Raw genomic sequence first — 25,573 nt, 5'->3', positions numbered from 1 at the left:
GCCTCTATATACTATACTTTTTTTTATGTTTTTTTTTGTATGCCTTTACCTATACTATGACTTTTTTTTTTTTTTATGCCTACTATACTATGACTTTTTTTTTTTTTTTTTTTTTAATGCCTTCTATACTATGACTTTTTTGGACCATTTTATGCCTTACTTACTATGAGGTTTTTGACGTTTTTTATGACTATGAAAAATGTCATAGTTAATAAGGCAAAAAACATCATAATGACTATACTATAGTGTTTTTTTGCCTTATCATACTATGACTTTTTCGTCTTTTTTATGCCTTATTCTACTATGACATTTTTTATTGCCTTACTATATGTGTGAGTTTTTATGCTTTACTTAATTATGATAGTATAATAAGGCATAAAGAACGTAGTCTATAATGAGTGTAAAAACTATCATATAATATAGTAAAGGCATAAAAAGTGTAATAGGTATACGTAAGCATAAAAACAGTTTAATGAGGCATAAAGAAACGTCATACTATTATAAGCATAAAAAAAAAATTAAAAACGGCAAAATATAATATGGACCAAAAAAAAAAAAAACTCATAGTATAGTAAGGCAAAAAAAGGCATTAAATGTCAAAATATGGTAAGTCTTAAAAAAAGTCAAGTATAATAAGGCATAAAGAACGTAGTATAATGAGGTGTATAAAAACTTGAATTTTTTAAGACTCTACATATATTTTGGACAGTTTAATTACTCCTTTTTCTTTTTTGCCTTACTATACTATGAGTTTTTTTTTTTTTTTTTTTTTTTTTTTTGGTCATATAATATTTTGCCATTTTAACTTTTTTTTTTTTATTTTAGTGCCTACTCAACTTAGTCATGACGTTCCTTTATGCCTCATTAAACTTTTTATGCCTTAGTATACTATTACGTTTTATGCCTACTACACTAAGTGTACTTACATTATTTTTACATTGTTTTATGCCTTACATACTAATAACTTTGTGATGGGCGGCGCAGTGTTCTAGAACTTAGCCTCACACTGAGAAGGTCTTGTGTTCAAACACTGGCTATTACGTGTGAAGTTTGCATGTTCTGTTTTTGCATTTACAGCTAATTTGCGTTTTCTAATGAAGTTTCGCAGTGGAATAAACTTACTGTATGAATGATTGATGTGTTGAGCCTGTGCCTTATTAGATTGAAAATTTGAAAGAAATTCAAACATCATCGATCATAGGCAGAAAGTGGGAAAAATGACTGCTAGAGTTCAAATTAACAGAACTCACAGTAAAAATATGTATTAATACAAAATGTCAGGATTATTATGACATGCTATTATCGTCTACCCTGATTCGTCAGGTTTATTCCTGCACCAGTATGGAGCACCAGTGCACATTTCAAGGCCCAGAGCCCATCACGCTCGATGCTGCTTGCAGCTCCACTCATGACCAGAAACAGCTTCTGTGTTGGGCATCATTCAGTCTCCTGCCTTTTTTTTATTTTTATGTAAATTGAAGAAAACTTACTTATTTAGGTTAATGACCTCTGTACTCTCGTGTTGACGTGCGCTGAGACGATTTGTAACCCAAGATCATGCCCATCACCCAAAACTTGGCTGAAAAATCACTGCGGATGCGCCTGGAGATTGACAACTCAGAGCGCTGCACATGCTGAGTCGCCCCGAGTCTCTATGCACTCCAAGGTATTAATATGATTATATTTTTGCGGTGCTTAATATCCTTCTATATCGCACGTAAACCATCGTAGCAGTCATTATCTCAACAACCCCAATGGAGGTGTGATAAAACACGTTGCTACACATAATGTTTGCACAAGTTCTTCTGTATATTTATATCACCACCGGTAACTACAGATTGAGTGTAAAGTCAAGCTTTGGCTTGACCTTGAAAATGTAGTTTGACAAAAAAAAAAAAAATCTTAACTTACCAGTAATTTTAACTACCATCCTTATGGCCTTCAACTTGGCTTGTTCAGTGACGAGAGAAAGTGAGGACTTTGACAGTCTGTGGACAAAATTTAAGTTTAAAAAATAAATGTAGATGGTATATGCAGTTCCTCCAAGAGGATAATGATCAATTCTTAATGATTATGTTAATTGCGGAAATGCAAAATCTCTAACAAAAATGAGAATGTCTGTAAAGTGTTTAAACTTGACTTAATGGCTAACAGGAATACCACCCTCACTGTGGCTAAGAAATTAGTTACTAGCATTAATAAAACATATCATACACCCTTTATAAAATTGTACTTGTTTCACTCTTTGTTTCAAATTTAACTGTTGAACAGTGAGCCTTTACTGTTCTCTTGCTTCTGTGCAAAAACTGTCGCTGGATGTAGCTCATATTTAACATTAAATCACATAAAGAGTAATGCAAAATCATGAGATGGCGTTAGCTTTCTCAAGCCATGTGCTCTATCCTCTACTCTGGGCAAGGTGACGAGGCGATTGCTGTCCTGCAGGCCCAAATCGAGGGCGAAGAATGCTCTCCTAAAAGTGACAGGGGGCCCTTCAGGTCAGCACCACTTGTGTTCCTATGGTTCAGAGACCTAACAGCAGTCGGATCCGACTATCATTACCAGCACTATGGCGATATCTCAAGTTTAGAGTTACTATAAATTCAAGTTTGAAAGTTGCTTTTTTAGCATTATTGTAGCTGATTCATTTTGACTAATCAGCGGGCTGTGATTGTTGGGTGGAAAACCTTGTGATGAGCTCCCTCGTGTTTTTGCAAATATCTGCATTCAAGTTATTTAGTATTGGCTTATTGTAGTTAAATGAAAACAATCTTGTTTTTACCTCTGTCAAGTCCAAATTCAGTTTGAAACATGCCACAGCTGTGTTTAGACATTAAATGCTAACATGTCATTTTCTTTCCACAGAGTTAGTGAACGACTTTCTGCAGGTAGGAAAAATTATTTACAGTAAAATTTTGAGAAAAAAGCAAAAATGTACCATTGTTTAAATAAGGTTGTAGGAAGAGATTTGTGAAAGTTAAAGCAATTTTGTTGTTGCTATATCTTTTTGTTAGAAGATTAAAGTTTACAGTATATTGCATCTAAACCTGTCTTGTGTCATTTTTAATCACAAAATGTCACTGTTGCATTACATTCTACTTCAGTGTTTTAAAATTCTTGTCCCACAGAAAAGCTCTGGCGTTGCCGGTTTAGTGGAGGTGGCCTTAACAAGTACATTTGCCGCACAACCAGTGAGTCCGTTATATCCTTCAATTTTCTCTTAAATAACAAAAAAAAAAAAAAAAAAAAAAAAAAGTGAAAAGAAAAAACATCAGGTTCAATACAACCCCCATGCAGCAAACTACATTTAAAAGTGTAACTTGGAAACAGCGACCATGTACAACTAAGTCATCCTAACTGCTTGCAACCTAACGATGACTGGTCTAAATACACGTGAGGGTGTAGTTTTGTTTGGCTCATAAAAGTCACATCTTTTCTTATCGGAAGGTGAATGACAGTCACTTTGTATTGGTTACCCTCCATAAGTACCCAAGACTTTTCATGCTTGAATTGAAGGTGAGAAATTTGCAGCAGCAAGACAAACATTTAATAAACCCAATTTTGCTGGGGACAAAACGCAAAAAAAAAATAGATATCAGAGAGAACAGGGTCCTATTTAAATCACAATAGTAATTTATATTGAACTGGAATTTTGAACAAACTCCCAAAAAGAGACAAAAACATAAGACCATGAATTGAGTCAAATTTCGCCAAAGTACTATTGGGAGCCTTCCATACAAAAATGGAAATTATGGCTGGTAAAAAGTTACCAAAGGATTCATTGTTGACATGAGTATACTTTGCATTAAGGCCTTATTAACCTAACAACATTTGTGAGTATTCTTGCAATTATTTTAATCTAAAAAGAAATGATTAAACAAGCAGATTAACGACATCAATAAGTTTAAAAGCATTACAGACCGATAGATACCAGGAGATTACTCCTCCAATGGTAAGTTACAACACAAACCCACAAAAAATTTGAAAAGCAACTAAAAAAAAAAAGACCTAATTTTTCAATTGGTGGAACTTGTGAAATTGAGCAACTTTTATTACACAACAGACCAAACTAATTCAATGTGTCGGTTAATCAATCTCCATGAATGCAAACAAATGTATTTACACTGCCTTTCATTAGCACCATTTCTGACCTATCGACTGTGGCTGCAATTAGAAAGTTTGCTTTGCCGTTACTGAATCAGGAAAAAGGTATGTGGTATAGGTGGTAAGGGAACCGGTAGGCAAGCCGTTGATCATTTTGCCTGAGAGAAAGTGGAAAAAAAGTTAAAACCTGGAGAATTCTCCTCCACATTGTTTTATTAATGATTCAAAAACCAAATGGCAACATTAATACCTGCAAACCAGCGTCCATGAAGTTTTTTTTTTTTTTTTTTAATGCCTTACTATACTATGACTTTTTTGGACATTTTTATGCCTTACTGTACTATGATGGTTTTTGACATTTTTATGACTATGAAAAATGTCATAGTATAGTAAGGCATAAAAAAAAAAAAAAGTCTTAGTATAGTAAGGCATAAAAAAATAAAAAAAAGTCATAATATAGTAAGGCATAAAAAAAAAAAAAAACTCATAGTATAGTAAGGCAAAAAAAGGCATTAAACTGTCAAAATATGGTAAGTCTTAAAAAAGTCATAGTATAATAAGGCATAAAGAACGTAGTATAATGAGGTGTAAAAACTATGAATTTTTTAAGACTTACCATATTTTGACAGTTTAATGCCTTTTTTTGTCTTTCTATACTATGAGTTTTTTTTTTTTTTTATGCCTTACTAATAGTATGACGTTTTTTTATGCCTCATTAAACTGTTTTTATGCCTTAGTATACTATTACGTTTTTATGCCTTACTACACTAAGTGTACTTTTTTTTTACATTTTTATGCCTTACTATACTATGACTTTTTTTTTTTTTTTTTTGCCTTAATAATTTATTATTTTTTTTTTTTTTTTTTTCCCTACTATTCCATGGATTTTTTTTTTTATGCCTTACTATACTATGACTTTTTTTTTTTTTTTTTTGCCTTAATAATTTATTATTTTTTTTTTTTTTTTTTTCCCTACTATTCCATGGATTTTTTTTTTTATGCCTTACTAATAGTATGACGTTTTTTTATGCCTCATTAAACTGTTTTTATGCCTTAGTATACTATTACGTTTTTATGCCTTACTACACTAAGTGTACTTTTTTTTTACATTTTTATGCCTTACTATACTATAACTTTGTGATGGGGCGGCGCAGTGGTTAGAACTGTAGCCTCACACTGAGAAGGTCTTGGGTTCAAACACTGGGCTTTTCTGTGTGAAGTTTGCATGTTCTGTTGTTTGCAGTTTACATGCTCTTCTAATGGAAGTTGCAGATGGAAAAACTACTGTATGAATGTTGATGTGTTGAGCCTTGTGCCTTATTAGATTGAAAATGAAAGAAATTCAAACATCATCATCATGGCAGAAAGTGGGGAAAATGACCTGCAGATTCAAAATTAACAGAACGTCACAGTAAAAATATGTTTAATACAAAATTGTCAGGTGATTATTAACATTATTATCGGTGCCCTTGATGTCGTCAGGTTATTCCTGCACCAGTGATGGAGCCACCAGTGCACATTCAAGGCCCAGAGCCGCTCACTGCCTCGATGCTGGCTGCAGCTCCACTCATGGACCAGAAACAGCTTCTTGGTGTGGCATCATTCAGTTCCTGCCTTTTTTTTATTTTTATGTAAATTGAAGAAACTTTACTATTTAGGTTAATGACCTCTGTCTCTGCTGTGACGTGCAGGTGAGCGATTGTACCCAATGATCCATGCCCATCACCCAAACTTGGCTGGAAAAATCACTGGGATGCTCCTGGAGATTGACAACTCAGAGCTGCTGCACATGCTGGAGTCGCCCGAGTCTCTGCACTCCAAGGTATAATGATGATTATATTTTTGCGGGCTGGTTAATATCCTGCTATCGCACGGTAACAGTCGTAGCAGTTGATCTCAAGCAACCCAATGGGAGGTGGTGATAAAACAGTTGCTACACATAATGGTTTGCACAGTTTTCTGTTAGTTATATCACCACGGTAACTACAGAGTTGAGTGTAAAAGTCAAGTTTTGCTTGACCTTGAAAATGGTAGTTTGACAAAAAAAAAAAAAAATCTTAACTTACCAGTAATTTTAACTACATCCTATGGCCTTCAACTTTGGCTTGTTCAGTTGACGAGGAGAAAGTGAGGACTGTTGACAGTCTTGACAAAAATTTAAGTTTAAAAAAAATGTAGATGGTATTGCAGTGTTCCTCCAGAGGATAATGATCAATTCTTAATGATTGATGTAATTGGGGAAATGCAAGAATATTCTAACAAAATGAGAATTGTTTAAAGTGTTTGAAACTTGGCTAATGGCTAAGAGAATACCACCCTCACCTGTGTGGCTAAGAAATAGTCTAGCATAATAAAACCCATATCATAACCCTTTTATAAAATTGTACTTGTTTTCACTCTTTGGTTTCAAGATTTAACTTGTTGAACAGTGAGCTTTAGCTGTTTCTTTCTTTGTGCAAAGTGAACTGTCGCCTGGATGTAGCTTCATATTTAACATAAACACATAAGAGTAATGTCAATAATGAGAGTGGCGTTAGCTTTCTCAACATTGTCTCTATCCTCTACTCTGGGCAGGTGGACGAGGCGATTGCTGTCCTGCAGGCCCATCAGGCGAAGGAATGCTCTCCTAAGAAGTGAAGGGCCCTTTCAGGTCAGCAGCCACTTGTGTTCCTATGTTCAGAGACCTTACAGCAGTGGATGGATCATTACAGCACATGCGATATTCAAGGTTTAGAGTTACTATAAATTCAAGTTGAAAGTGTCTTTTTTAGCATTATTGGTACTGATCATTTTGACTTAATCAGGCGGCTGGTGATTGTTGTGGAAAACCCTGTGCTGAGCTCCCTCGTGGTTTTGCAAATATCTGCATCAAGTTATAGTATTGGCTTATTTGGTTAAATGAAACAATTCTTGTTTTTTACTCTGTCAAGTCAATTCAGTTTGACATGCACAGCTGTGTTTCAGACATTAAATGCTAACATGTCATTTTTTTCCCAGATGTGAACGACTTTCTGCAGGAGGAAAAATATATTTACAGTAAAATTTTGAGAAAAAGAGAAAAATGTACCATGTGGTTTAAATAAGGGGTAGAGAGATTTGTGAAGTTTAAGCAATTTTGTTGTTGCTATATCTTTTGTTAGAAGATAAAGTTTACAGTATATGCATTAAACCTGTCTTGTGTCATTTGTTAATCACAAAATGTCACTGTTGCATTACATCTACTTCAGGTTTAAAATTCTTGGTCCCACAGAAAAGCTGCTGTGCGTTGCCGTTTAGTGGAGGTGGCTTAACCAGATGTACATTTGCCAGACCAACCAGTGAGTCTTTATCCTTCAATTCTTCTCTTTAACTGAAAAATAGGTCAATACAACCCCTGCAGCAAACTACATTAAAAAGTGTAACTTGTGAACAGCGACCTGTACATCTAAGTCTCTAACTCTGCAACTAAGATACTGGTCAAATCACGTGAGGGTGTAGTTTTGTTTGGCTCATAAAGTCAACTTTTTTTTATCGGTAGTTGAATGACAGCACTTTGATTTGTACCGCTCCAAAGTACCCAAGACTTTTTCATGCTGAATGAGGTGAGAAATTTCAGCAGCAAGACAAGCTTTAATAAACCCAATTTGCTGGGGGACAAAAAAAAAAAAAATAGATCAGAGAAACATGGGGTCCTTTTAATCACAAAGTAATTTATTTGAACCTGGAATTGACAAACTCCCAAAAAGGAGACAAAAACATAGAATGAATTGTCAAATTTGCCAAAGTTTATTGGGAGCCTTCATACAAAAAATGAAATTATGGCTGTAAAAAGTTACAAAGGATTATTGTTGACATTGATATACTTTTGGCATTAAGGCCTATTAACCTAACACATTTGTGTGATTCTTTGCAATTTATTTTAAATCTAAAACTGGATTTAAACAAGCAGATAAGACAGTAATATTTAAAAGCATACAGACCGATAGATACCAGGAGATTACTCCTCAATGGTAGTTTACAACACAAACCCACAAAAAATTTGAAAAGCAACTAAAAAAAAAAGCCTAATTTTCAATGGTGAACTTGTGAAATTGAGGCAACTTTTATTACACACAGCCAACTAATTTCAATGTGTCGGTTTCAATCACATCTCCATGAATGCAAACAAATGTATTTACACTGCCTTTCATTAGCACATCTCTGACTATCGACGTGCTGGCATTAGAAGTTGCTTTGCCGTTACTGAATCAGGGAAAAGGTTGTGGTAGGTGGGTAAGGGAACGTAGGCAGCCGTGATCATTTTGCCTGGGAGAGAAAGTGGAAAAAAAGTTAAAACCTGGAGAATGCTCTCCACATTGTTTTATTAATGATTCAAAACCAAATGGCAACATTACATACCTGCAAACCAGCGTCCATGAAGTGCATTTACAGTTGCCATCGCTGCTGGAATCGAGGGACACTTCACGTACACGTTACCCTGTGTGAACAAGAGTCGAGGAAAAGAAAAACTCTTTAGATTTAAGCAGTTCACAGCTTTGAAAAATGTCTGAACAGAAAGTCACAAAAGTTTTCCCCTCTGAGATTCACATTTGTTTAATGAATCCATCTATACTTGCTCATTGCTGCTTAGTCTCACTACTTGATTGATGATATAACTGTCTTATTGTTATACACAGCTGAGAAATGTCAAATTCATGATATGGCTCTCTATTGTGTCAACTGGTCAAAGTAAAGGCTTAAAGTGGCAATGTCAAAGATCTGTTTTGTCTTTGGTGACACCTATCACCATACATGGTAATTACAGGCTTGTTCTTGAGCTACACATCATTATGTTTCTTGACATGAACTGACACTCTATGCTTCAACTTACTTGAGCCGAGTTCTTATCAACATAAATGTGAACAATTCCTCCATGTTTGTTGCACTCTTCAATCACGTCATCTTGGATCTCAGAGGCCCAGCTGGGATCGTTTTCCCTGAAACACATTCAATAATGTTAGTATACCTCAGACAAATGGGACAATTTTCAAGACATCTTAAAACAATGTCGACATCTCCATATTTACACATTGAAAGGATTCTTGTTTCCTGTAACTTGCTTTGTCTAACTCAGGCTGCTAAAGCATCATATCAGCTTTGTGATGCATTTCTACTCAAAGATCCAGACACATTTTGTCCCCATCACTCACACTGAAATCTTCACAGCTAGTGTGGAGAGGAGCAATGATTAGAGACCAAAAACTCTTCTTTCAATGGGCATGCGAGTAAATTTAAGACAATAAAAGTGAACCCTAAATCTAAGTGATAATATCCTTACGCTTGTGGGTTGAACAGGTTGGACAGCTGAAGGCAGTGTGTGGCCAGTGGCTGTGATGGGAGGTTCAAGGCTTGGCTTGGAGCTGGAGTTGGAACAGCTGAAACAAAAAGAATGATTGATTGATTGATGTCAATGTCACTGAATTTTCTAAAAACAAACACACGCAAAGACACACAAAATGTTTTCCATCATCTAGCGCCTCACCTGCTGGAGCCCCGATGTTTCCAAACGGTATGGAGCCGGTCATCTGTAGAGCCTGCTGAGCAGCAGGAGGAATCTTCAGACCAGTTCCTGTGGAGGGAGAGAGAGAAATGAAAAATTGTTTTGCATAGGTACAACATATAAGACACCAAATCAGATGGTAGCTTCATGACACTGACAGAGATGGTGACATTTTCAGAAAAGTCCTTTAGGTGTGTCATGTCTACCACTGGACTTGTTTCTTTATAAAAATGGAAACATTTGTTAGTGTTTTGAGCTCTGTATGTGAGACGCCTCATACACATTCAGGCCAGTGGATTTCCACGACTTAACAGCAATTCCTATGTCCAAACTTTTTGTGATTTCTGTGTGTACATGGAAAAGTAGGTAAAATAAATTAAATTAACCACAATAGTTCCAAGACCATTTGTAGACAGTAGGAACTAGTGATAATTATTTCTATTAAGAGTATTGTTGTGATATGCTCATATCATTTTATACCCTTCTGCTATGAAGGTTAATAATTCAAATTGTAACTAAAAACTTAACTATGAAATAGATATTCAAGATTTCATTTTACTCACTTTAAGAGTTTCTGAATTCTATGACTTTTCCAGGTTTTTCATGACTGTACGAACCCTGCTTCAACAATGACAAGGTAGAAATACATTTATCAACCACCATTTCCTAAATTCTTTGCAGCACAAGTTTTCTTTGTCAGTTAGTAAATTGATTCTGGACTTTTAGTGGGCGAATCAAGTATATTGAGGATATTACACGACTGAGATTGTGAAAGCCCCTTTTCACTTTTTACTAACATTTATTAGACCAAGCTATAAAGACAATAATTTGCAGATCAATCATTACAAGCCTACCCCCTGATTAACAATTGTATTTCTCAAAATTGTGGATTAGACCTTTAAAGTAATACGCACCACAGCACAATTTTACTCAGTCTAATGAATAATTTCCTCTCCTGTCAGGTGTGATATGTATGCCAGTGATTTCGCTCAATAGAGTATTTGGTTAAATATCTGATGTAACATGAAGCCAACGCTTATTTTGACAATTTTTCAGTCCAAGTGAATAATTCATTTTCATTTAGTCCCCCTGTACTGTTGGTAGAAACACGACACAGGTTATTACAAACCTTCTGCTAGTCGAGCCATAAGCTGTAGACGCCCCGTGGTGCCGAGGTCGATGCCGGTTCTCTCTAGTTCATCATTGTCCAGGAACGAACTGGCCGTCGATGAATCTGAGCGCTCTGTAACATGCCCCACCTTCATTGGACGTCCAGCCAGTTCAAACCCATTCAGTTGCTCCAAGGCCTTTTTTGCACATTCTGCATCTGCAAACTTGAAAAGGCAAGGAGTTTAGAGTCAAACTAGCTGCTGGCACTACTGCACTGTTAATGAAATACAGAGGCTTTAATTACCGATATGAAGCCGTATCCTTTGGATCGTCCAGTCTCGCTGTCCATCATAAGCTGGATTCCCTCAATCTTTGGAAACAAAAAACACCAATGCACAAGATTGTAACAAATGCATCTGGATAACAGTAAAAATTCCCATGTATTTGTGAAACTTATTTCTGACCTTTCCAAAAGGCTCAAAGATCCCTCGAAGCATTTCTTCAGTAATGTTGAAATGCAGCGAGCCCACATACAGCCGCATCGGACCCGAACTGCCCTTCTGTAGATTATTGGCAGCGGCTGCTGCTCTGTTTTTCTCAGCCTGTAATTACATGTGGAAAGTGTAACAATTATTATTGTTCAAAATATATTAAACATTAGGAACTTTCATATAGAAATACCCCATTTATCCCAAACCACTGTAATCTGAGCTAAATTAGTTCATTTGAAAAATGAAGGGTGTTGGGGAACAAGATTTTTGTTAACAATTTAAGCTCTTTGCTGCATTTCTAGAACAGTTTTGTTTGATATTTAGAAACATTTCATAACATCACGGGCATGCTGACAGTAAGACTGGTCAGTGTTTGGGGCACAGACAGGCCTCTGCTGCTGAAGCACAGAGCTTTCTATTAATAAATTCAGTCACATTGGATGGAAATAATCCAGCCGCACTTTATTTAGATGAAGTTAACATTAGGTCAAGACACCCACCTGAGAGGCCTGGACGATGATGGGAACTCCTAAAAGCCTCTGGCCGGTCAATCCAATCGCCAATGGTACAGAAGAAGCCTCCACAAACTCTATGTATGCAATACCCTTTGATCTCCTTGAGTTCCTGTCTGAGATCATCCTCACGTCTCTGACCTTCAGAGAGAAATAGTGACAGTTTAACAGATAATTTATACATACAGGCTTGCTGGATTATACATGACAACATGAAAATCAACTGACTTTTCCGACAGCTGAGAAAAAATCTTCCAGGTCTCGAGCTCTGATTCTCGCAGCGAGCTGCATACAGAAGACTGTGCGGGCATCCCTCTCCTCTGGTGTTAGATTGTCAATTGGTTGCCTTAAAAAGACAAAAACACCCTAATTTAAACAATGAATACAACAAGCTGTTTAATGAATAACAGATGAAATTATTAATATGTATGGCACATTAAGTCATATTATAGACACCTTGATTTTGTTGTGGTGCCATATAGCACCCTCATAATCTAAATTTCTAAAATCCTAAACTGTGTAAACATGTTTGGTCAACCATGGTGTAATGTTTGTTTCCTGATGATAGAAATAAATCATTAAAAAAGACCTGTAAAAACCTCAAGAGTAGGTTGGGAGGACATCTTTTTGATTTGGCGGTGCTTTAACAACATAAGTGTACACAGCAATGTTCAAAATGTGAATATTCATCTCACCTGATGGGACTCTTGTCTTTTTTGAAGGGGCTCCGGCTTTTGGAACGTTTCCGGCTGAAATATTAGCAGAATTATTACTTTTTGTGGGCAAAATATGACAATGTGTCAAAAAAATTTGTCCTGTTAACCCTAACGTCCACAGCAGCATGTGAGCAACTACTAATCAATTAATTTCCTGCTCCAGCATGACAAATCGCTTTGCCTCTCCCAAACAGAAGAGCAACTTATAACAAGCAATATATGTACAGTATTTTTCAAACAAAAAGGAAATTCATTTTAGTGTTTTCTGAACTGTCTGAACCAGAAAGTTAAAAAGACAACATTCTGTGATTGAAAATACTCAAAAACAGCAGATGGATTGGTTAGTTATTGGTAACTACATGCACCCATTGGCCACTTTATGAGGTATACCTATACAATCCGGTGCAATCCAGCACAGCAATTCTGCCACATATCTCTCCTTTATGAAGCTTATAATGGTCAGTATTTGTTTAAGCTTTGGGAGAGATTAATTCAACACGGCTGTATGCAAAAGTTTGTACCCTGGGCTATTTAGATATTTGGTTGATTTCTGAGGAGAAAAAAAATAATAAATATGTTTATATGTTATATGCCCTGCAGCAAAAAATAATTCAAATGTTAATGCAACAAATGAAACCAACTGTAGCCTCTGCAAAGGTTTGGGAACTCTACTGGCAATCCTTTGGCAGATATCACAGCAATGTTTGATGCCAGCTAAAAGTCTATTCTTGATTTAGTCATTTTCACAAACTCTTTCTGCAGATCCCTTCAAGTACTGAGATATTTTTAGGCTGTCTTGCATGCACAGCATGTTTAAGATCTACCCACAGAGTTTAAATGATGTTCAAGTCAGTTAAGATCGTGAGGGCTGTTCCAAAAGTATCAGCTTGTGTTTCTTGATGTAGCATATGGTGGATTTTGAAATCTGCTTTGGATCATTGCTCTGTTGTAGAGGCCAGCCTCTTTTCAGTTTCACTTTCTTGACTGATGGCATGATATCTACATCCAGTATTTGCTGATATTTAATGGAATCCATTGTTTCCTGTGTCACTGGCTGCCACACAACCCAAAAGCAGAATATTTCCACCCCTATACTTAACAGCTACAAAAGGGGGTTACCTAAGTACTGACATAGTAGGGTGCCAAACTTTTGCACATGCCACAAATAGTTCATTTTTTTGTCTACCTCTATTATTTTAAGTTTATTAAAAAAAAAAGCAGCAGTGTAGTAGCATTTGAAGAGAGGCTAATATTTCATGTCCATTTGCTGCAGAGGTTGTATTTACTTCTTTTCACTTCAAAAATCAACAAAAGATGCAATTTGCATGTAACTTTTGCATACACTGTTCTTACTGTGGTTGTAGTTAGAGGTTGTGTTGTACTGCACAACATTATATTGAATGCCTTTCTCATATTCTTCCCTCATGTTTGTAAATAGTGTGGGCAAAACTTTACAAACCCCTCTCAGAATAACAGTCCAGTTCAACACCACTGCAAACTACAACCTCATGAAGAAACATATAGTTAAAGAAGGTGGAATGTTTGGCTGAATAGTTGTAGGGAATTGGATAATGTTGTACCTAACAAAGTGGCCTATTTGTATATCTCATTAAGGTTAACAAGGTCACATACATGGGGCTCCTGCGTGCTCTGTATCGCCCAGATCGTTCCTTGCTGCGGGAGCGGCTGCGATGACGCTCTCTGCTGCGGCTTCTTTTTCTGTCTCGGCTCCGGCTCCTCTTCTTACCCTTCTTTTTGTCTTTGCTTCTGCTTCTTCTTTTCCTAGAGCCTGGGCTCCGGCTCTTGCTTCGGCTCCTCCTTTTCCTAGAAAAAAACATGTTACAGCACTGCTATTGTGGTGCAAAGTGAACAGTTTTAAATTAAATGGATGAGTCCCCGTGGTTCAGTGAAGTAAAACTAATGCGAGAAATTTAAAACTTACTTCTTGTTCTGGTCGTCATGTCCGTTTGCATGAGAGGACTTGATCTCATCCTAAGCAAGGTTGATAGAAGAACATCATGAGGACGTAGATGAAACATTTCAAGTCGTCAAGGTAAAGGGGGTGGGGTGGGACAAGAGAAAATGCAAAATATTTTCAATTAATAATAATAATACTTCAAACTTTCTACTGTCATGTCTGGACAGTGTCCTTCCACCACCCCAATAGCTTCCCATCCCACTCCTGTTTTTTTATTTTTCTTTTTTTTTAACAAGACTGCACAATACTTAAAGCAAAGATAAAGATAAGGGAGGGAGTCCAACATATTAGCTGAGTTCAGGAAGCTTTGACAATTGTCAGGTCATCTCCACCATTCCCCTTCTAATAGATCGTACCAATGCCACTATTTGTGCCTAATCATGTGACCACGAATGGCCCACAGCCACTAAAAGAGATCCTGTGTAGTTGGTGTCAGTCCAGTGATCTTCACCCATTTTCGTTCTTGGACTGTAAGAGCTCGATGCCACCTCTGTCACACATCTTGCCCTGAAGCAAACAGGGATTCACACTTCTTAGTAATATTGACGCCCAAGAAAATAAATGAATAAAAAAAATAAAAAAAAATTAGAAAATCCATTAATTCAGCCACGTGTTACACTACCATTATTTAGTTTGCATTATGAAGTAATACTCATAACCTTTTGACTTGAGAAGGAATTATGAACTACTGAAAAGTAACTTACTTTATAATACAATGATGCTAGATAGAAGTATCTATTTACAGTCATTGTAGTAATATATCAATATCTGTGGTGTTGTGTAGCATGCAAAATCAAGATGCTGATTCACATTACAGTTGGCTATGGCAAAGAGGCAGTATTCATATTTACGAAAAATAGGAAATTATTCACCTGTAATTAGCCATAAAATTGTGCAATGGGTCATGTGTTTACACAGCCAAACTGTGCAACTGCAATCTTGTTATAAAACTACAACTTTTGAAATGACAACAGTTATAGTTTGATACAAACACGATTCAGAATTCCTTATTTTACAACTTCACACGTAATGGTTTTTGCGAAAGAGCAATTTGGTGAAAGTTGAATGACTTAAAAGGTGCTTGAGAGATCCATTCTTATCAAAGCCACACAAAGCAGGACATGTATTTTTCGATTTCAGAACAAAGGTTTAGATCTGCCTGCACATCCAGAGACAGTAACAGCATGCAGACTGTAAATCTGAATACTGCCTCCTTTGCTGGACAGGTAAAGATGGGCTTATCAACCATTGGCATTCACCTTGTTGCAACCGAATAGGGATTGGATGTTCTAGGTTGAATCTCTTTTAGTCCTAAGGTGAACCACAGTACATCAGTATATGCGCAATAACTACCTTCCTTTTTTTCACAGTTCACAGTGGAATCAAAGATGAATTCATGGGAGTAGAGGTGAGATATCATTAGGGAAGTCTATAAAGAGAGATAGATGTGGATTTATTTATAATTCTGTATTGCGTTTTAAATACTCAATCACACACCACACAACATTCAAGTAAACTTTGTCACAGTAGCAAATATAAAGGACTCAAGAGTAAATCATAACAGTGAAACAGGCCTCATCTCTGTAGTCCTGAACCCACCTTTCTGTATGGAGCCTCCAGCATGGCCTCAACGTCAAAATCATCAGCCATGATGATCCTGTGAAAAGGAAGCAACAATAAGTACCTCACAAGAAACTGTATTACTGTGCATAATCACATTAAAGCAAAAAACTGGATAATTTGTTTTGATGCAGTTGGTCACGAGGTTCCCTCCCTTCTACACAGAAATGTTTGGTAACTATTTTTGATCAATTAGTTCTTTAAGCCATATTAAGTAAAAACAAAAAAAAGTCAAACATCCCCACGTTACAGCTTGTCATTTGTGAGGGGGTGCTGATGTTCTTAGTCTTGTGTGATAGAAACATTTTTTGTTTTTTCTTCACATACACATACTTCAGACTGTTAGTTAGGCAAAAGAGGAACTTTGATGACAAAACGTTTAAGCAATTGACTCAGTAAATAATCTACAAATTAATTCATAATAATCATCAATTGCAGTCCTACATAGCATAAAGATTACACCCTGATACTTCTCCTATGTCTGAAATCCAGTGAATGGAATCTAGATTACAGCCTCGACTAACGGTTATCATCATTACTGATTAATCTGCAGATTATTTTCTTCATTACTCATTTGGTTTATATGTCTCTATAATATCCATCCCAGTTACTCAGAGTTCAATTTGACCTCTTCAGATTTTGTATTTTGTTGCAGCTCTAATCTAGATGAACATCATCTGAAAATAAATTACATGGTAACAATGTGCTTCAAGGAGTTTGCCTTAACTTCCTTCATCTTTCCCTCAATATCACAATTTTTTACATAGTATTTGATAAATTTAACTGGATATTAACCAATTAATATAACAATCTTAAGGTTACAGATTCAAAAGAGTTCAACGACCAACATATATTTAATGTTAAGAGCTATCATAAAGGATAAACATGCGTTGCACTTAACACGAAGCTAAATGCTAACTAGCCACATCCGTGGTTCAACGTTAGCTAATTTCAGTGACCCTTATTATTATTTAAGCCCCACATTTCACTTGATTGATAATACAGATATCAATAAACACGTACACCGGTGCGACAAGACTGCAACCATCCTTACTCAAAAATGTTTACAGTAAAACAAATAATGTTTACTTTGGAAAAACAGGCGCTAAGTTGTCAGTGAAGTGCCAATATGGCGGCAGCGAGCTAACTGCATTAGCAAACATCGACGTTACCGTTTGAAATTGACGAAATGGCGTGCCAAAGTCAAAATATCGCAGAAAATGTGCAGCTGAAGAGACTCCTCTCGACGTCTCCGTCTCGGCAGGTCACACAAAGCTAAGAAGAAATTAAAATTTTCTAAGTTATGTAACCTTTTTTCAGTAGCAGGTCGCGGCCTGGTATCAAAACGCTCTTTCCTTCCTTCCTTCTTCTTCGTCGTCTTCTTCTTCTGAGAGGTTTTTACGGCAGCTGTGGTATTTGGTGTCGCATCACTGCCCCCTACTGGAGCTAAGAAGCACTTCACCAGCTCCACCCCCACATGCAAACTATATGCCACATTTACTCAAGTAGTCTGCTTACGTACAATTCCTTGCATTTCACTCAAGTAGGCCCATTTTTGCTTCTTTATAGCCTACTTTTATACCACCACACTACAGAGAGAAATACTGTATTTTCGCTGCACTATCTACTACTTATGAGGAAGATTTTCCTTCTCATTGTCAAAGATTAACACAGTGTTTCCAAACCTTTTTGGCTTGTATCCCATTATAAAATAGCAGTGTCTACTTAGAGCCACTTGTCATGTGTCAGATGTCTATGAGTTGTAAGCAATGCCTGATTTCCCCTCTAAATGTGGGATTTATATTTATATTGTGAGCTACACCAGATTTGTTGAAAAATCGTGTAATGTTTTTGGTGCAAATTATAGGTACACATCATCTTTTGTCAGGGGGCTGGATTTGACCCATGGGCCAATATTTGCCTACCACTGGCCTACAGTAACGCAGCAGCAACCACTGATAAAACATGCATGAGACCAACACCATGGAAATATGTAAAATAATGTAACGTCCCCTGGTTTGCCTATGAAACACTACTGAGGGAACAAATACCCTAAATGTGTTTCATGGCTCTGTGTCACCATCTAGTGACTCTTCAAAAGAAAAGTCAACTTGTGCATTCATATCCCATGAATATCAAGAATTTGCGTCCCTGTTTCTATTTCCTGTTTAATATGTCCAGATTAATATGTTATGTTAATATTGTATATTTGTTACATATAATATTTGTGAATTTGTTTTGAGGTGTCTTTATTGCATGCACCACGCTTTCATGTATGATACAGTTAAGTGGTTAATATAATACTGAACTCTGGTAGAAATTTTCATTAGTTGCTTCATGTTTTTAAATGCATTTGTTTTAACTCTTTCAAATGCAAAACAGCCTTAAGCTTAGTTCAGCCCCAAACATCAACAATTTGTGAGACAAGCTTAGCTTTTAACTTAAAATTGAACCAATTATTGTATGTAGTATGTAGCCTAAGTTTCATTTCCCAGTGCTAATTCATTTTATTCAGTCAGTTTCATGCTGATACTGCTTGTAATAGAGATTTGAGCCCTGTTTGTGTACGGTATGAGTTTTTATGTTATTGCACTGATTGAAGTTCTTTTGTGAGATGCTTCATCTCATGTGGCTTATTCTCAAATTTAAATGTTGAAACTTCGAAGCTGCGGTTGATTATCTCCCTCTGTACTTGAATTATAGACATAATTACTATAGAAAAAATGCATACAGCTTAAAAAGAGTTTATTTCACATCACAAACTTGTGACTTGTTTGCCAAGAGAGCTACAACATTCAATTTCCTTTAATGCTTGCATGTATGACAATAAATAAACAGTGTTGGACAGTGTTACTGCATTGCTCGTCATTATCATCTATAATCACTAGTGCTTATTTACAATGTAATGGATATCAGCATTTGATTAATAGTCACTATAACGTACTGTTGATGAATGATAAATTCCATTACTTATAAAGACAAATACAAACACATTCTCATCTTCAGTCAGATTCATTGACAGCACTTGGCAGTTGCATATCAGGCAACAGAATCTTCAGTGGTAGTTGTGTCATTGAGTTTAAGTGGTGCATCATAGTCTGGGGGAACATCAAAAAATGGCTCATCGTCGAAACAGAAATCATCAGATGGTGGTGCGAGGTATTGCAGCTTTAAGATGAAGCCTGTGAGGACGCCTCCCAGTGCTGACACTCCTATGGTGGAGAACACAGCTGCGACCTGGAAGAGAGCCTGTTCCCGGGCAGTCCTCCCCAGACCTGGCTGTAAACCGGGGATCAACATCTGCAGCTCTTGTAGTTTAGGGTCCCCTTCCACTGGTGCTCTATGTGTAAAGATTTCGTACAAACTGGGGCCATAAACCTCCTCGTCAGCCATCAGTATAGCACAGATCCCTGCAGTACAGGATATGAGTCCTGTTAGACCGTGTAGGTTATGTATTCCACATTGATCCTGGATTCTCATGCGCCGTGCTAAGAAGGGGCTCAAGTACTTATAGCCCAGCATACATGCAGTGCAGCCCATTATACCCAGAGCGTATGCAGCAGCAGGCGATATCATCATATCAACAGATGCCCCTACTGTCACACCTCCAGCCAGGGTGACGTTCTGAACATCAGCCATGGTGAGCTTACCGTTTTTGTTCAGCATCGCAGAGAGAGCGAAGGCTGTGAGCGTGGAGGCACTGAGGCCGATGAAGGTGTGGAGGATGGCTCTGTGCTGGTCGTCTCCTTTCAGTGTTAATGCTGAGTTGAAGGAGGGCCAGAACACCCAGAGGAACAAGGTCCCCATCACGGACAGGATGTCAGAATGGTAGCTGGTGGTCTCCTTTGCATGACCTTCATTTAGACGAGGCCTGTACAGCACAAAGGTGACACCCAAGCCAAAATAGCAGGCAAAGAGGTGAATGAGAATAGATCCTCCTGCATCGTTGATCCTCAGATACTTCAGCACGGCCCATTCTGTGACTGCAAACATTGGCACTTCCAGCAGAGCCATGACCAGCAGCTGCAACGGACTGGTCTTCCCCAGCACTGCCCCAAAAGATATCAACACCACAGCACAGGCAAATTCTGCATTTATGAGGTTGATCACTCCAAGGTGTATCTTACCGTCATGGCTGAATTGGAAGTACCCCTGCACCAGAATGGCCCATTGGATTGCAAAAGTAGCCGTGAGGAAGTTAAAAACCATCCCCCCAAAGCCATACAGGCGGAAGAATGCCAGCAAGCATCCAAAGCCGAGAAATATCATGACCTGTATGTCTGTAAAAAAAGGGTAGTCCTTGTAAACTGCATTGTCCATGGGGTCAGTTTGGTTGGTCTGAAATCTTGCATCAGTGTGTTCATCATAAGTGACAAAGGCAGCATACAGGATAACAATAACCACCTCAATGACAAACACAAACACAGGTAACTTAAAGCGAAGGCTGGTCGACTGTGTCTTCATCTTGACGGTTCTTCGGAGCAAATGACAATCATTTTTTTTGCAGGCTGGATTATCTCTGTGTAGATAAGACAGATCATTGGTCAAGCCTGTTCTCTCTCAAACAAACACAAGCAATATTCCCCTCAGAGAGAAATACTGCTGTATGGACTTTGGCCGCTGTAATAAGACATGCAACATTTCTGATACATCAGCGTTTTTGTGGTTATTTAACAGCACAATACACCATGCACATGGAATCTATAAATTCACAGTAGCTTGTCTCATAAAGTATATATGCATCTGACATCAGAATACATTTTTATGCTGATAAAGCTTATGTCATGCTGTGATTGTGTAGTCAGTGCATGTCACTATCAGTGCAGTTCAGCAAGTTTTGTCCAGATCAATCACTTTGACTGAAACCTTTTTCAAGAAGTAGGTTAAAGTGACTGATGTAACAGTACTATGCATCAGCTTCTTTGATGTCAGCCGATGCTGACAGTCCTCTTACCATTTGACATACTGTGCAATGAAACTAGATACACCCCCAAAAATATGGGGGTCTGGTCATGTTAGACCAGTTTCTTTCTGGAGTAGCTTTAAGCTACTCATTTGTGATCTCAGTGGTTCTGGTCAGAATTTGATATGATCTTTTGTGACTGTACATCAGAGTACACAGAAAAAGAGTGAAAATTACTATTGAGCAAATTATTTTTGTTTTGTGAACTATTTTTATTTATGTCTCCTCTAAAATAGTAGCAGATGATCAATATTTTTTGATGTGAAATATGGAATACCTCAATACCTCTCAAATGATCAAATTAAAGGCCTGCTTGTCTGCTTTGAAAAGATGGATGTCGCACATTTCCTACTCCTACATTCTGATAAAACTAAGATGCTATTTATTGGTCCGGCTCAACATAGATATTTGATAAATTAACAAAATTTTCATCAATGCAACTTGCATGCAGAGACCTTAATTCATGCCTTTATGTCATCCAGAATCCATTTTGTTTTGAGGCCTGCCACATGTGGCCAAATGGTTCAATGCTAGTTACAATTTTAACAAAAACTAGAAAATTTAATCACATGACACCAGTTTTAGCTTCTTTTCATTGGCTCCCCATCCATGTCAGTTAAAGTGCTTTTGAGGATTTTGAAAATGCTCAATGGGCTTGCCCCTTCATACATGTCTGATCTTCTTAAAGCTTATATTCTATCCACTTTCAGTATACAATACTACATCATTCCTGTTTTTTTCTTAAAACTTGAAGCAGAGCAGAATACCAACTTGCATAGGTCTTTATTGGAAATATCCAACTAATTTTTAGGTAAATATTGGCACTTTTTCTTTTAAGAAATTAGCTGGAAACTAGTTACCAGTTAACCTGTTAGCAGACACTAAGAAAAGATGACACACAGATGCTTGAACTGTTACTGTTGTATTAAAATTATTTTAATTTATTGCATTTTGTGCCGACATAAAATGGTTTCTTTAAACCATTACTCGTACATAATTGCATAAGACATGGTAGAACATAAAACCATTACCATTTAAAAGACAATACAAACGGCCTATTTTATATCTATAAAAGCTGTATCGACACACATATTACACGTTATCTCTAAGCCTAAAATCACAGATCTATTTACAAATGCCCCATCTTCACTTGATAACCATGTTTAACTGCACACAATGTCCTCACTTAAACAAGTGTGCCCATGTCAGGTTCACACACACACATACATGCACAGCATAAGGGCATGTAATCATAACTTTTACACATACACTCTGGTTGAGGGAGTTTAAGAATTGTGACTAAACTTCTGCAGACCAATGACTGATATACAGTGCATTACGTTAATGTGATATTTGTTTTCCCCTTTTAATAAATTTGCAAAATTTCTAAAATTCAGTTTTCACTTCGTCATTATACAGTATTGAGTCTAGATTGATGAAGGAAAATACTTTTTTTTTTTTTTAATTTTCGCATAAGGCTGCAACATAATAAAATGTGAAAAACGGTCTGAACACTTTCTAAATGCACTGGATGTACCTGCAGATGTACACCATTGTCGTAAGAATTAAGAGTAAATGCAGAACTATTCAGATTTAGAAATTGCTGATGTAATCCACCTGCACGTTTCAGAATTGTGAGGGAAACACTGAGGGCTGTACATATATTTACCAAAAAGAAGACCTATTGATGTATGTATGATGAGGTCAGGATAGGTCAAGTCAAGCATTAAAAACACTACATGTAAATCAACAGGAAACATAGTATTAGAAGTCTTATGATTTCCTGGAAAAGATACTGAAGGCTAATGATTTTCTTTTTGCTAGAAATTGATTCAGAATTTCCTAAAAAAAAAAAAAAAAAACTTTATTGCACTAATAGGCCAAGGAGAAGAGGGAAATACAATCATATGACTGTATAATTACATGTTTGGATTAAAACTTCCATCATGACAAAACTAAATGCTTTGTTTGATAATGTACCGTGACCCGACTCTTACGCCTACAAAATGTCTACAGAATCAGTTGATTTTGAAGAACGTGAATGTCTATGACAAAACAGCAAGTGTGCATGAATTAATGTAAGTTCGAAAATTACTAAACCATACACAAATAGAAACTAAACATCCATTGTATACACACACACACACACTCACACACACAAAAACAAATAACAGAGAGGTACTCTACAGGTTAATCTGACTTGATGCATTCACCATGCGAAAACAGCTTAAAGGTCACATATTGTAGAAAGATTTCGATGTCTGTTTTGATAATAAAGAAGGTCTAGGTGCTGTATAAATAGCGTGAAACTATCAAAATGCTCAATCCACAAAGAAACACACACAGCCCGTATTCAGAAAGTGTGCATAAAAGCAAGCTTTGAGTTGACTTCCGTAATTTTGTGATGTCACAACTATACAGTCACTGCCAAAATGTAAAATATAGGACCTTTAATATGCACCTTACGATTCCTCTAAAATTCTTTGTAGTTATTAGTCTGTGCCTGTATTTTCCACATATGTCCGTCAACATCAAAACGAATTCCATCACATTTTAAAATGTACATTAGTGTAGCAGCAAATGGAAATAATGAACATTGAACATGAATAATTCAACAATTGGCAGGTACGCTGATTCGCTTACTCGCCTATAACTGATATCACTCTCATGTCTGCAGGATAATCATGAAGCTACAGCCAGAAGCAGATAGGTGGATTTTCTTTACCTTTAAAAAGAGCCAGACTAACTGTTTCCCCCTGATTGCAGTCTTTATGCAAATGTGAAAGTAATAGAAGGTTAGATGGTTGGGTTATCATTGTTAATACCAAAATATGGTTAAGTAAATTCATTAGTTGACCACTCACTCAGTTTCTCTTGTGATATGTATTATGAGAGGTGAATGTGCTCTTGTGATATGTTAAACAAACCCACTGTTCTCATCTTGTTTATGTAGGCCAAAGGGCTACATGTGGTTTAAGTCTTTATGTACCCTGTTCATTTGTTTGCCCCTTGTTCTTGTTCTATAAAAAGGTTGGTTTGACTTGGGTTGTTGGGAGAAGGAATGTTTATACTTGCCAGCTTTGTGTGAGCCTTGTCCCCTTATTGATCAATAATAATAATCAATAATATTCTTTTAAAAATTAATCTTTGGGTTGATCAGTGATTTCATTTCTGTGTTTGTGTCCAGTGTTTCAGAAGAAAATCCACCACACTAAGCTAAGCTAGCCGTCTCCTAGCTACAGCTACATATATAGCATGTGAACATGAGCGTATCTTTTCATTTAACTCTCAGTAAGAAAGTGCATTTCCCAAAATGTCAAATTATTTCTGTAATACTGTGCACTTACCATGCATTAATTACAGCATTTTTAAATTATTTAAATAAATGACATTTGTACACCTTTTTATCTGAACCATACCATAAGAAAAATTAATTATCTGCGATAAAATTTATGACGTACAGCTGACGTAAAACACAATATATTTTAGTGCCTCTAACACCTATAAACATCTTACACTGGTTCATATTGTATAATATCTTTTTACAACCATAACATAAATAAAATCCTAAGGTCTATTAACTTTCTCCTGAATAATTTACATTACATCGTACAAGTGGAGAGATGTCTGGTCTAAAATGTGTTTAAATTTCAAATTTAATTTATAAACAGATAAATCCCTGCCATAACAACAAGGACGATAAATGCAAAATAGTGGCAAATCTATTTTATCCAATTGGGTTTTGTCTGTTTCGAAAATGTATGGACATATTGACACACAGCTCCCACCTCTGCATTTTTAATTCTACAGTTAATTCATGTGAATGTTTTGCATGACCATAAGAAGATCCTCATCTAAGCTTTTTCCAATATGAATTAAAGACATTACTAGTGCTCTAATATTATTACTTGTGTGCTTCCAACCATATGATTTAATGCAAAAAACAGACCAGGACAAAGACAGACAGGATTAGATGAACAAATACATAAATAACATCTATAATAAATAATAGAAAATAAGAAAAATGGTAAAGAAAAAACATTCCTCTTTTACAAATAACCAGCAACAAAGCAAAAGGACAGAATGATGATTAAACATATAAGACGGGGAAAGAAATGTTCGACTGCCCTCCATTTTCTTTTTTTCCAATTCTTCTCTTATTAACCCTGTATTCTTAATTTAGTTTATTGCTCCACATTTGTATCATCGATTGTTACTCAGCTTTACTATCTATTGTTGCGGCAGTTTTCTGTGGATAAATTCAGTTTTTGGAGTCAAGTCTTGTTTTTCAATTCAGCTGTCAAAACTAACCACAACCTCATCTGCTGTTATCAGCTGACAAGCTGGGAACAGAAAGTATAACTGTTGCATAATTCTTGGTGTATCCTGCTGGTTAGAATGTAACAGATACAGCTAGGTCTATTAGATGTCACCTGTAAACACTGAAGTCTGAGCACAACATGTGGTGGCAGGTGACTGGACGGTTATGCGGGTATTTTCCTGGAATGATAGGGAGGCAGGAGAGGGCAGAGTCCATATAGGCGGCCATATTAAAAGCCTT

The 25,573-nt window shown here is 36.7% G+C and overlaps 3 protein-coding genes across 7 annotated transcripts in view; 1 reads left to right on the top strand and 2 right to left on the bottom strand.

Annotated features, from left to right (window-relative positions):
* Positions 1–6,741, top strand: part of LOC111217376 (embryonic polyadenylate-binding protein-like) — a 14,251-nt gene extending 7,510 nt beyond the window's left edge. The window contains exons 12-14 of one of the 2 annotated variants that reach the window (XM_022739213.1): positions 5,603–5,695; positions 5,796–5,926; positions 6,679–6,741. In XM_022739213.1, the coding sequence (XP_022594934.1) occupies positions 5,603–5,695; positions 5,796–5,926; positions 6,679–6,741 (287 nt within the window). Of the gene's footprint in view, positions 1–5,586; positions 5,696–5,795; positions 5,927–6,678 lie in introns of both variants that reach the window. The other variant, XM_022739211.1, reaches the window with a different exon arrangement.
* A 1,032-nt stretch (positions 6,742–7,773) lies between these two features.
* LOC111217377 (RNA-binding protein 39-like) lies at positions 7,774–17,420 on the bottom strand. 4 transcript variants are annotated; one of them, XM_022739214.1, is made up of 16 exons: positions 17,222–17,420; positions 16,029–16,086; positions 15,787–15,858; positions 14,394–14,443; positions 14,084–14,275; positions 12,431–12,484; positions 11,964–12,081; positions 11,724–11,876; positions 11,197–11,334; positions 11,037–11,102; positions 10,752–10,956; positions 9,605–9,691; positions 9,401–9,497; positions 8,954–9,059; positions 8,482–8,560; positions 7,774–8,388 (listed from the first exon to the last, which is right to left on the bottom strand). In XM_022739214.1, the coding sequence occupies exons 2-16, from the start codon at positions 16,077–16,079 to the stop codon at positions 8,288–8,290; spliced, it is 1,569 nt and encodes a 522-aa protein (XP_022594935.1). In that variant the 5' UTR covers positions 16,080–16,086; positions 17,222–17,420; the 3' UTR covers positions 7,774–8,287. The 4 variants fall into 4 exon arrangements, with proteins under 4 accessions (XP_022594935.1, XP_022594936.1, XP_022594937.1 ...); XM_022739215.1 differs by having other exon boundaries at positions 17,360–17,420; XM_022739216.1 differs by lacking the exon at positions 15,787–15,858.
* Positions 17,421–18,903: 1,483 nt separating this feature from the next.
* On the bottom strand, positions 18,904–20,616 carry LOC111217325 (ammonium transporter Rh type B-like). Its single transcript, XM_022739140.1, has one exon. The coding sequence runs from the start codon at positions 20,511–20,513 to the stop codon at positions 19,089–19,091; it is 1,425 nt and encodes a 474-aa protein (XP_022594861.1). The 5' UTR covers positions 20,514–20,616; the 3' UTR covers positions 18,904–19,088.
* Positions 20,617–25,573: the final 4,957 nt, after the last annotated feature.

Source organism: Seriola dumerili, unplaced genomic scaffold, assembly GCF_002260705.1.
Source record: "Seriola dumerili isolate Sdu_G_001 unplaced genomic scaffold, Sdu_1.0 BDQW01000043.1, whole genome shotgun sequence".
NCBI classification, from domain to species: Eukaryota; Metazoa; Chordata; class Actinopteri; order Carangiformes; family Carangidae; genus Seriola; species Seriola dumerili.
Note: the sequence above shows the minus strand (reverse complement) of the source record. Positions and strands in the feature narration are given on the sequence as shown.

What these genes read in the sequence shown, in the direction of transcription:
- LOC111217377 (XM_022739214.1), bottom strand. Translation starts at nt 16,079, where the DNA reads ATGGCTGATGATTTTGACGTTGAGGCCATGCTGGAGGCTCCATACAGA. An exon ending in AAACATCGGGGCTCCAGCAG is followed by an intron (nt 9,498 to 9,604) that starts GTGAGGCGCTAG and finishes TTTTTGTTTCAG; the next exon opens with CTGTTCCAACTCCAGCTCCA. An exon ending in TCATGGACGCTGGTTTGCAG is followed by an intron (nt 8,389 to 8,481) that starts GTATGTAATGTT and finishes TTTCTCTCCCAG; the next exon opens with GCAAAATGATCACGGCTGCC.
- LOC111217325 (XM_022739140.1), bottom strand. Translation starts at nt 20,513, where the DNA reads ATGAAGACACAGTCGACCAGCCTTCGCTTTAAGTTACCTGTGTTTGTG.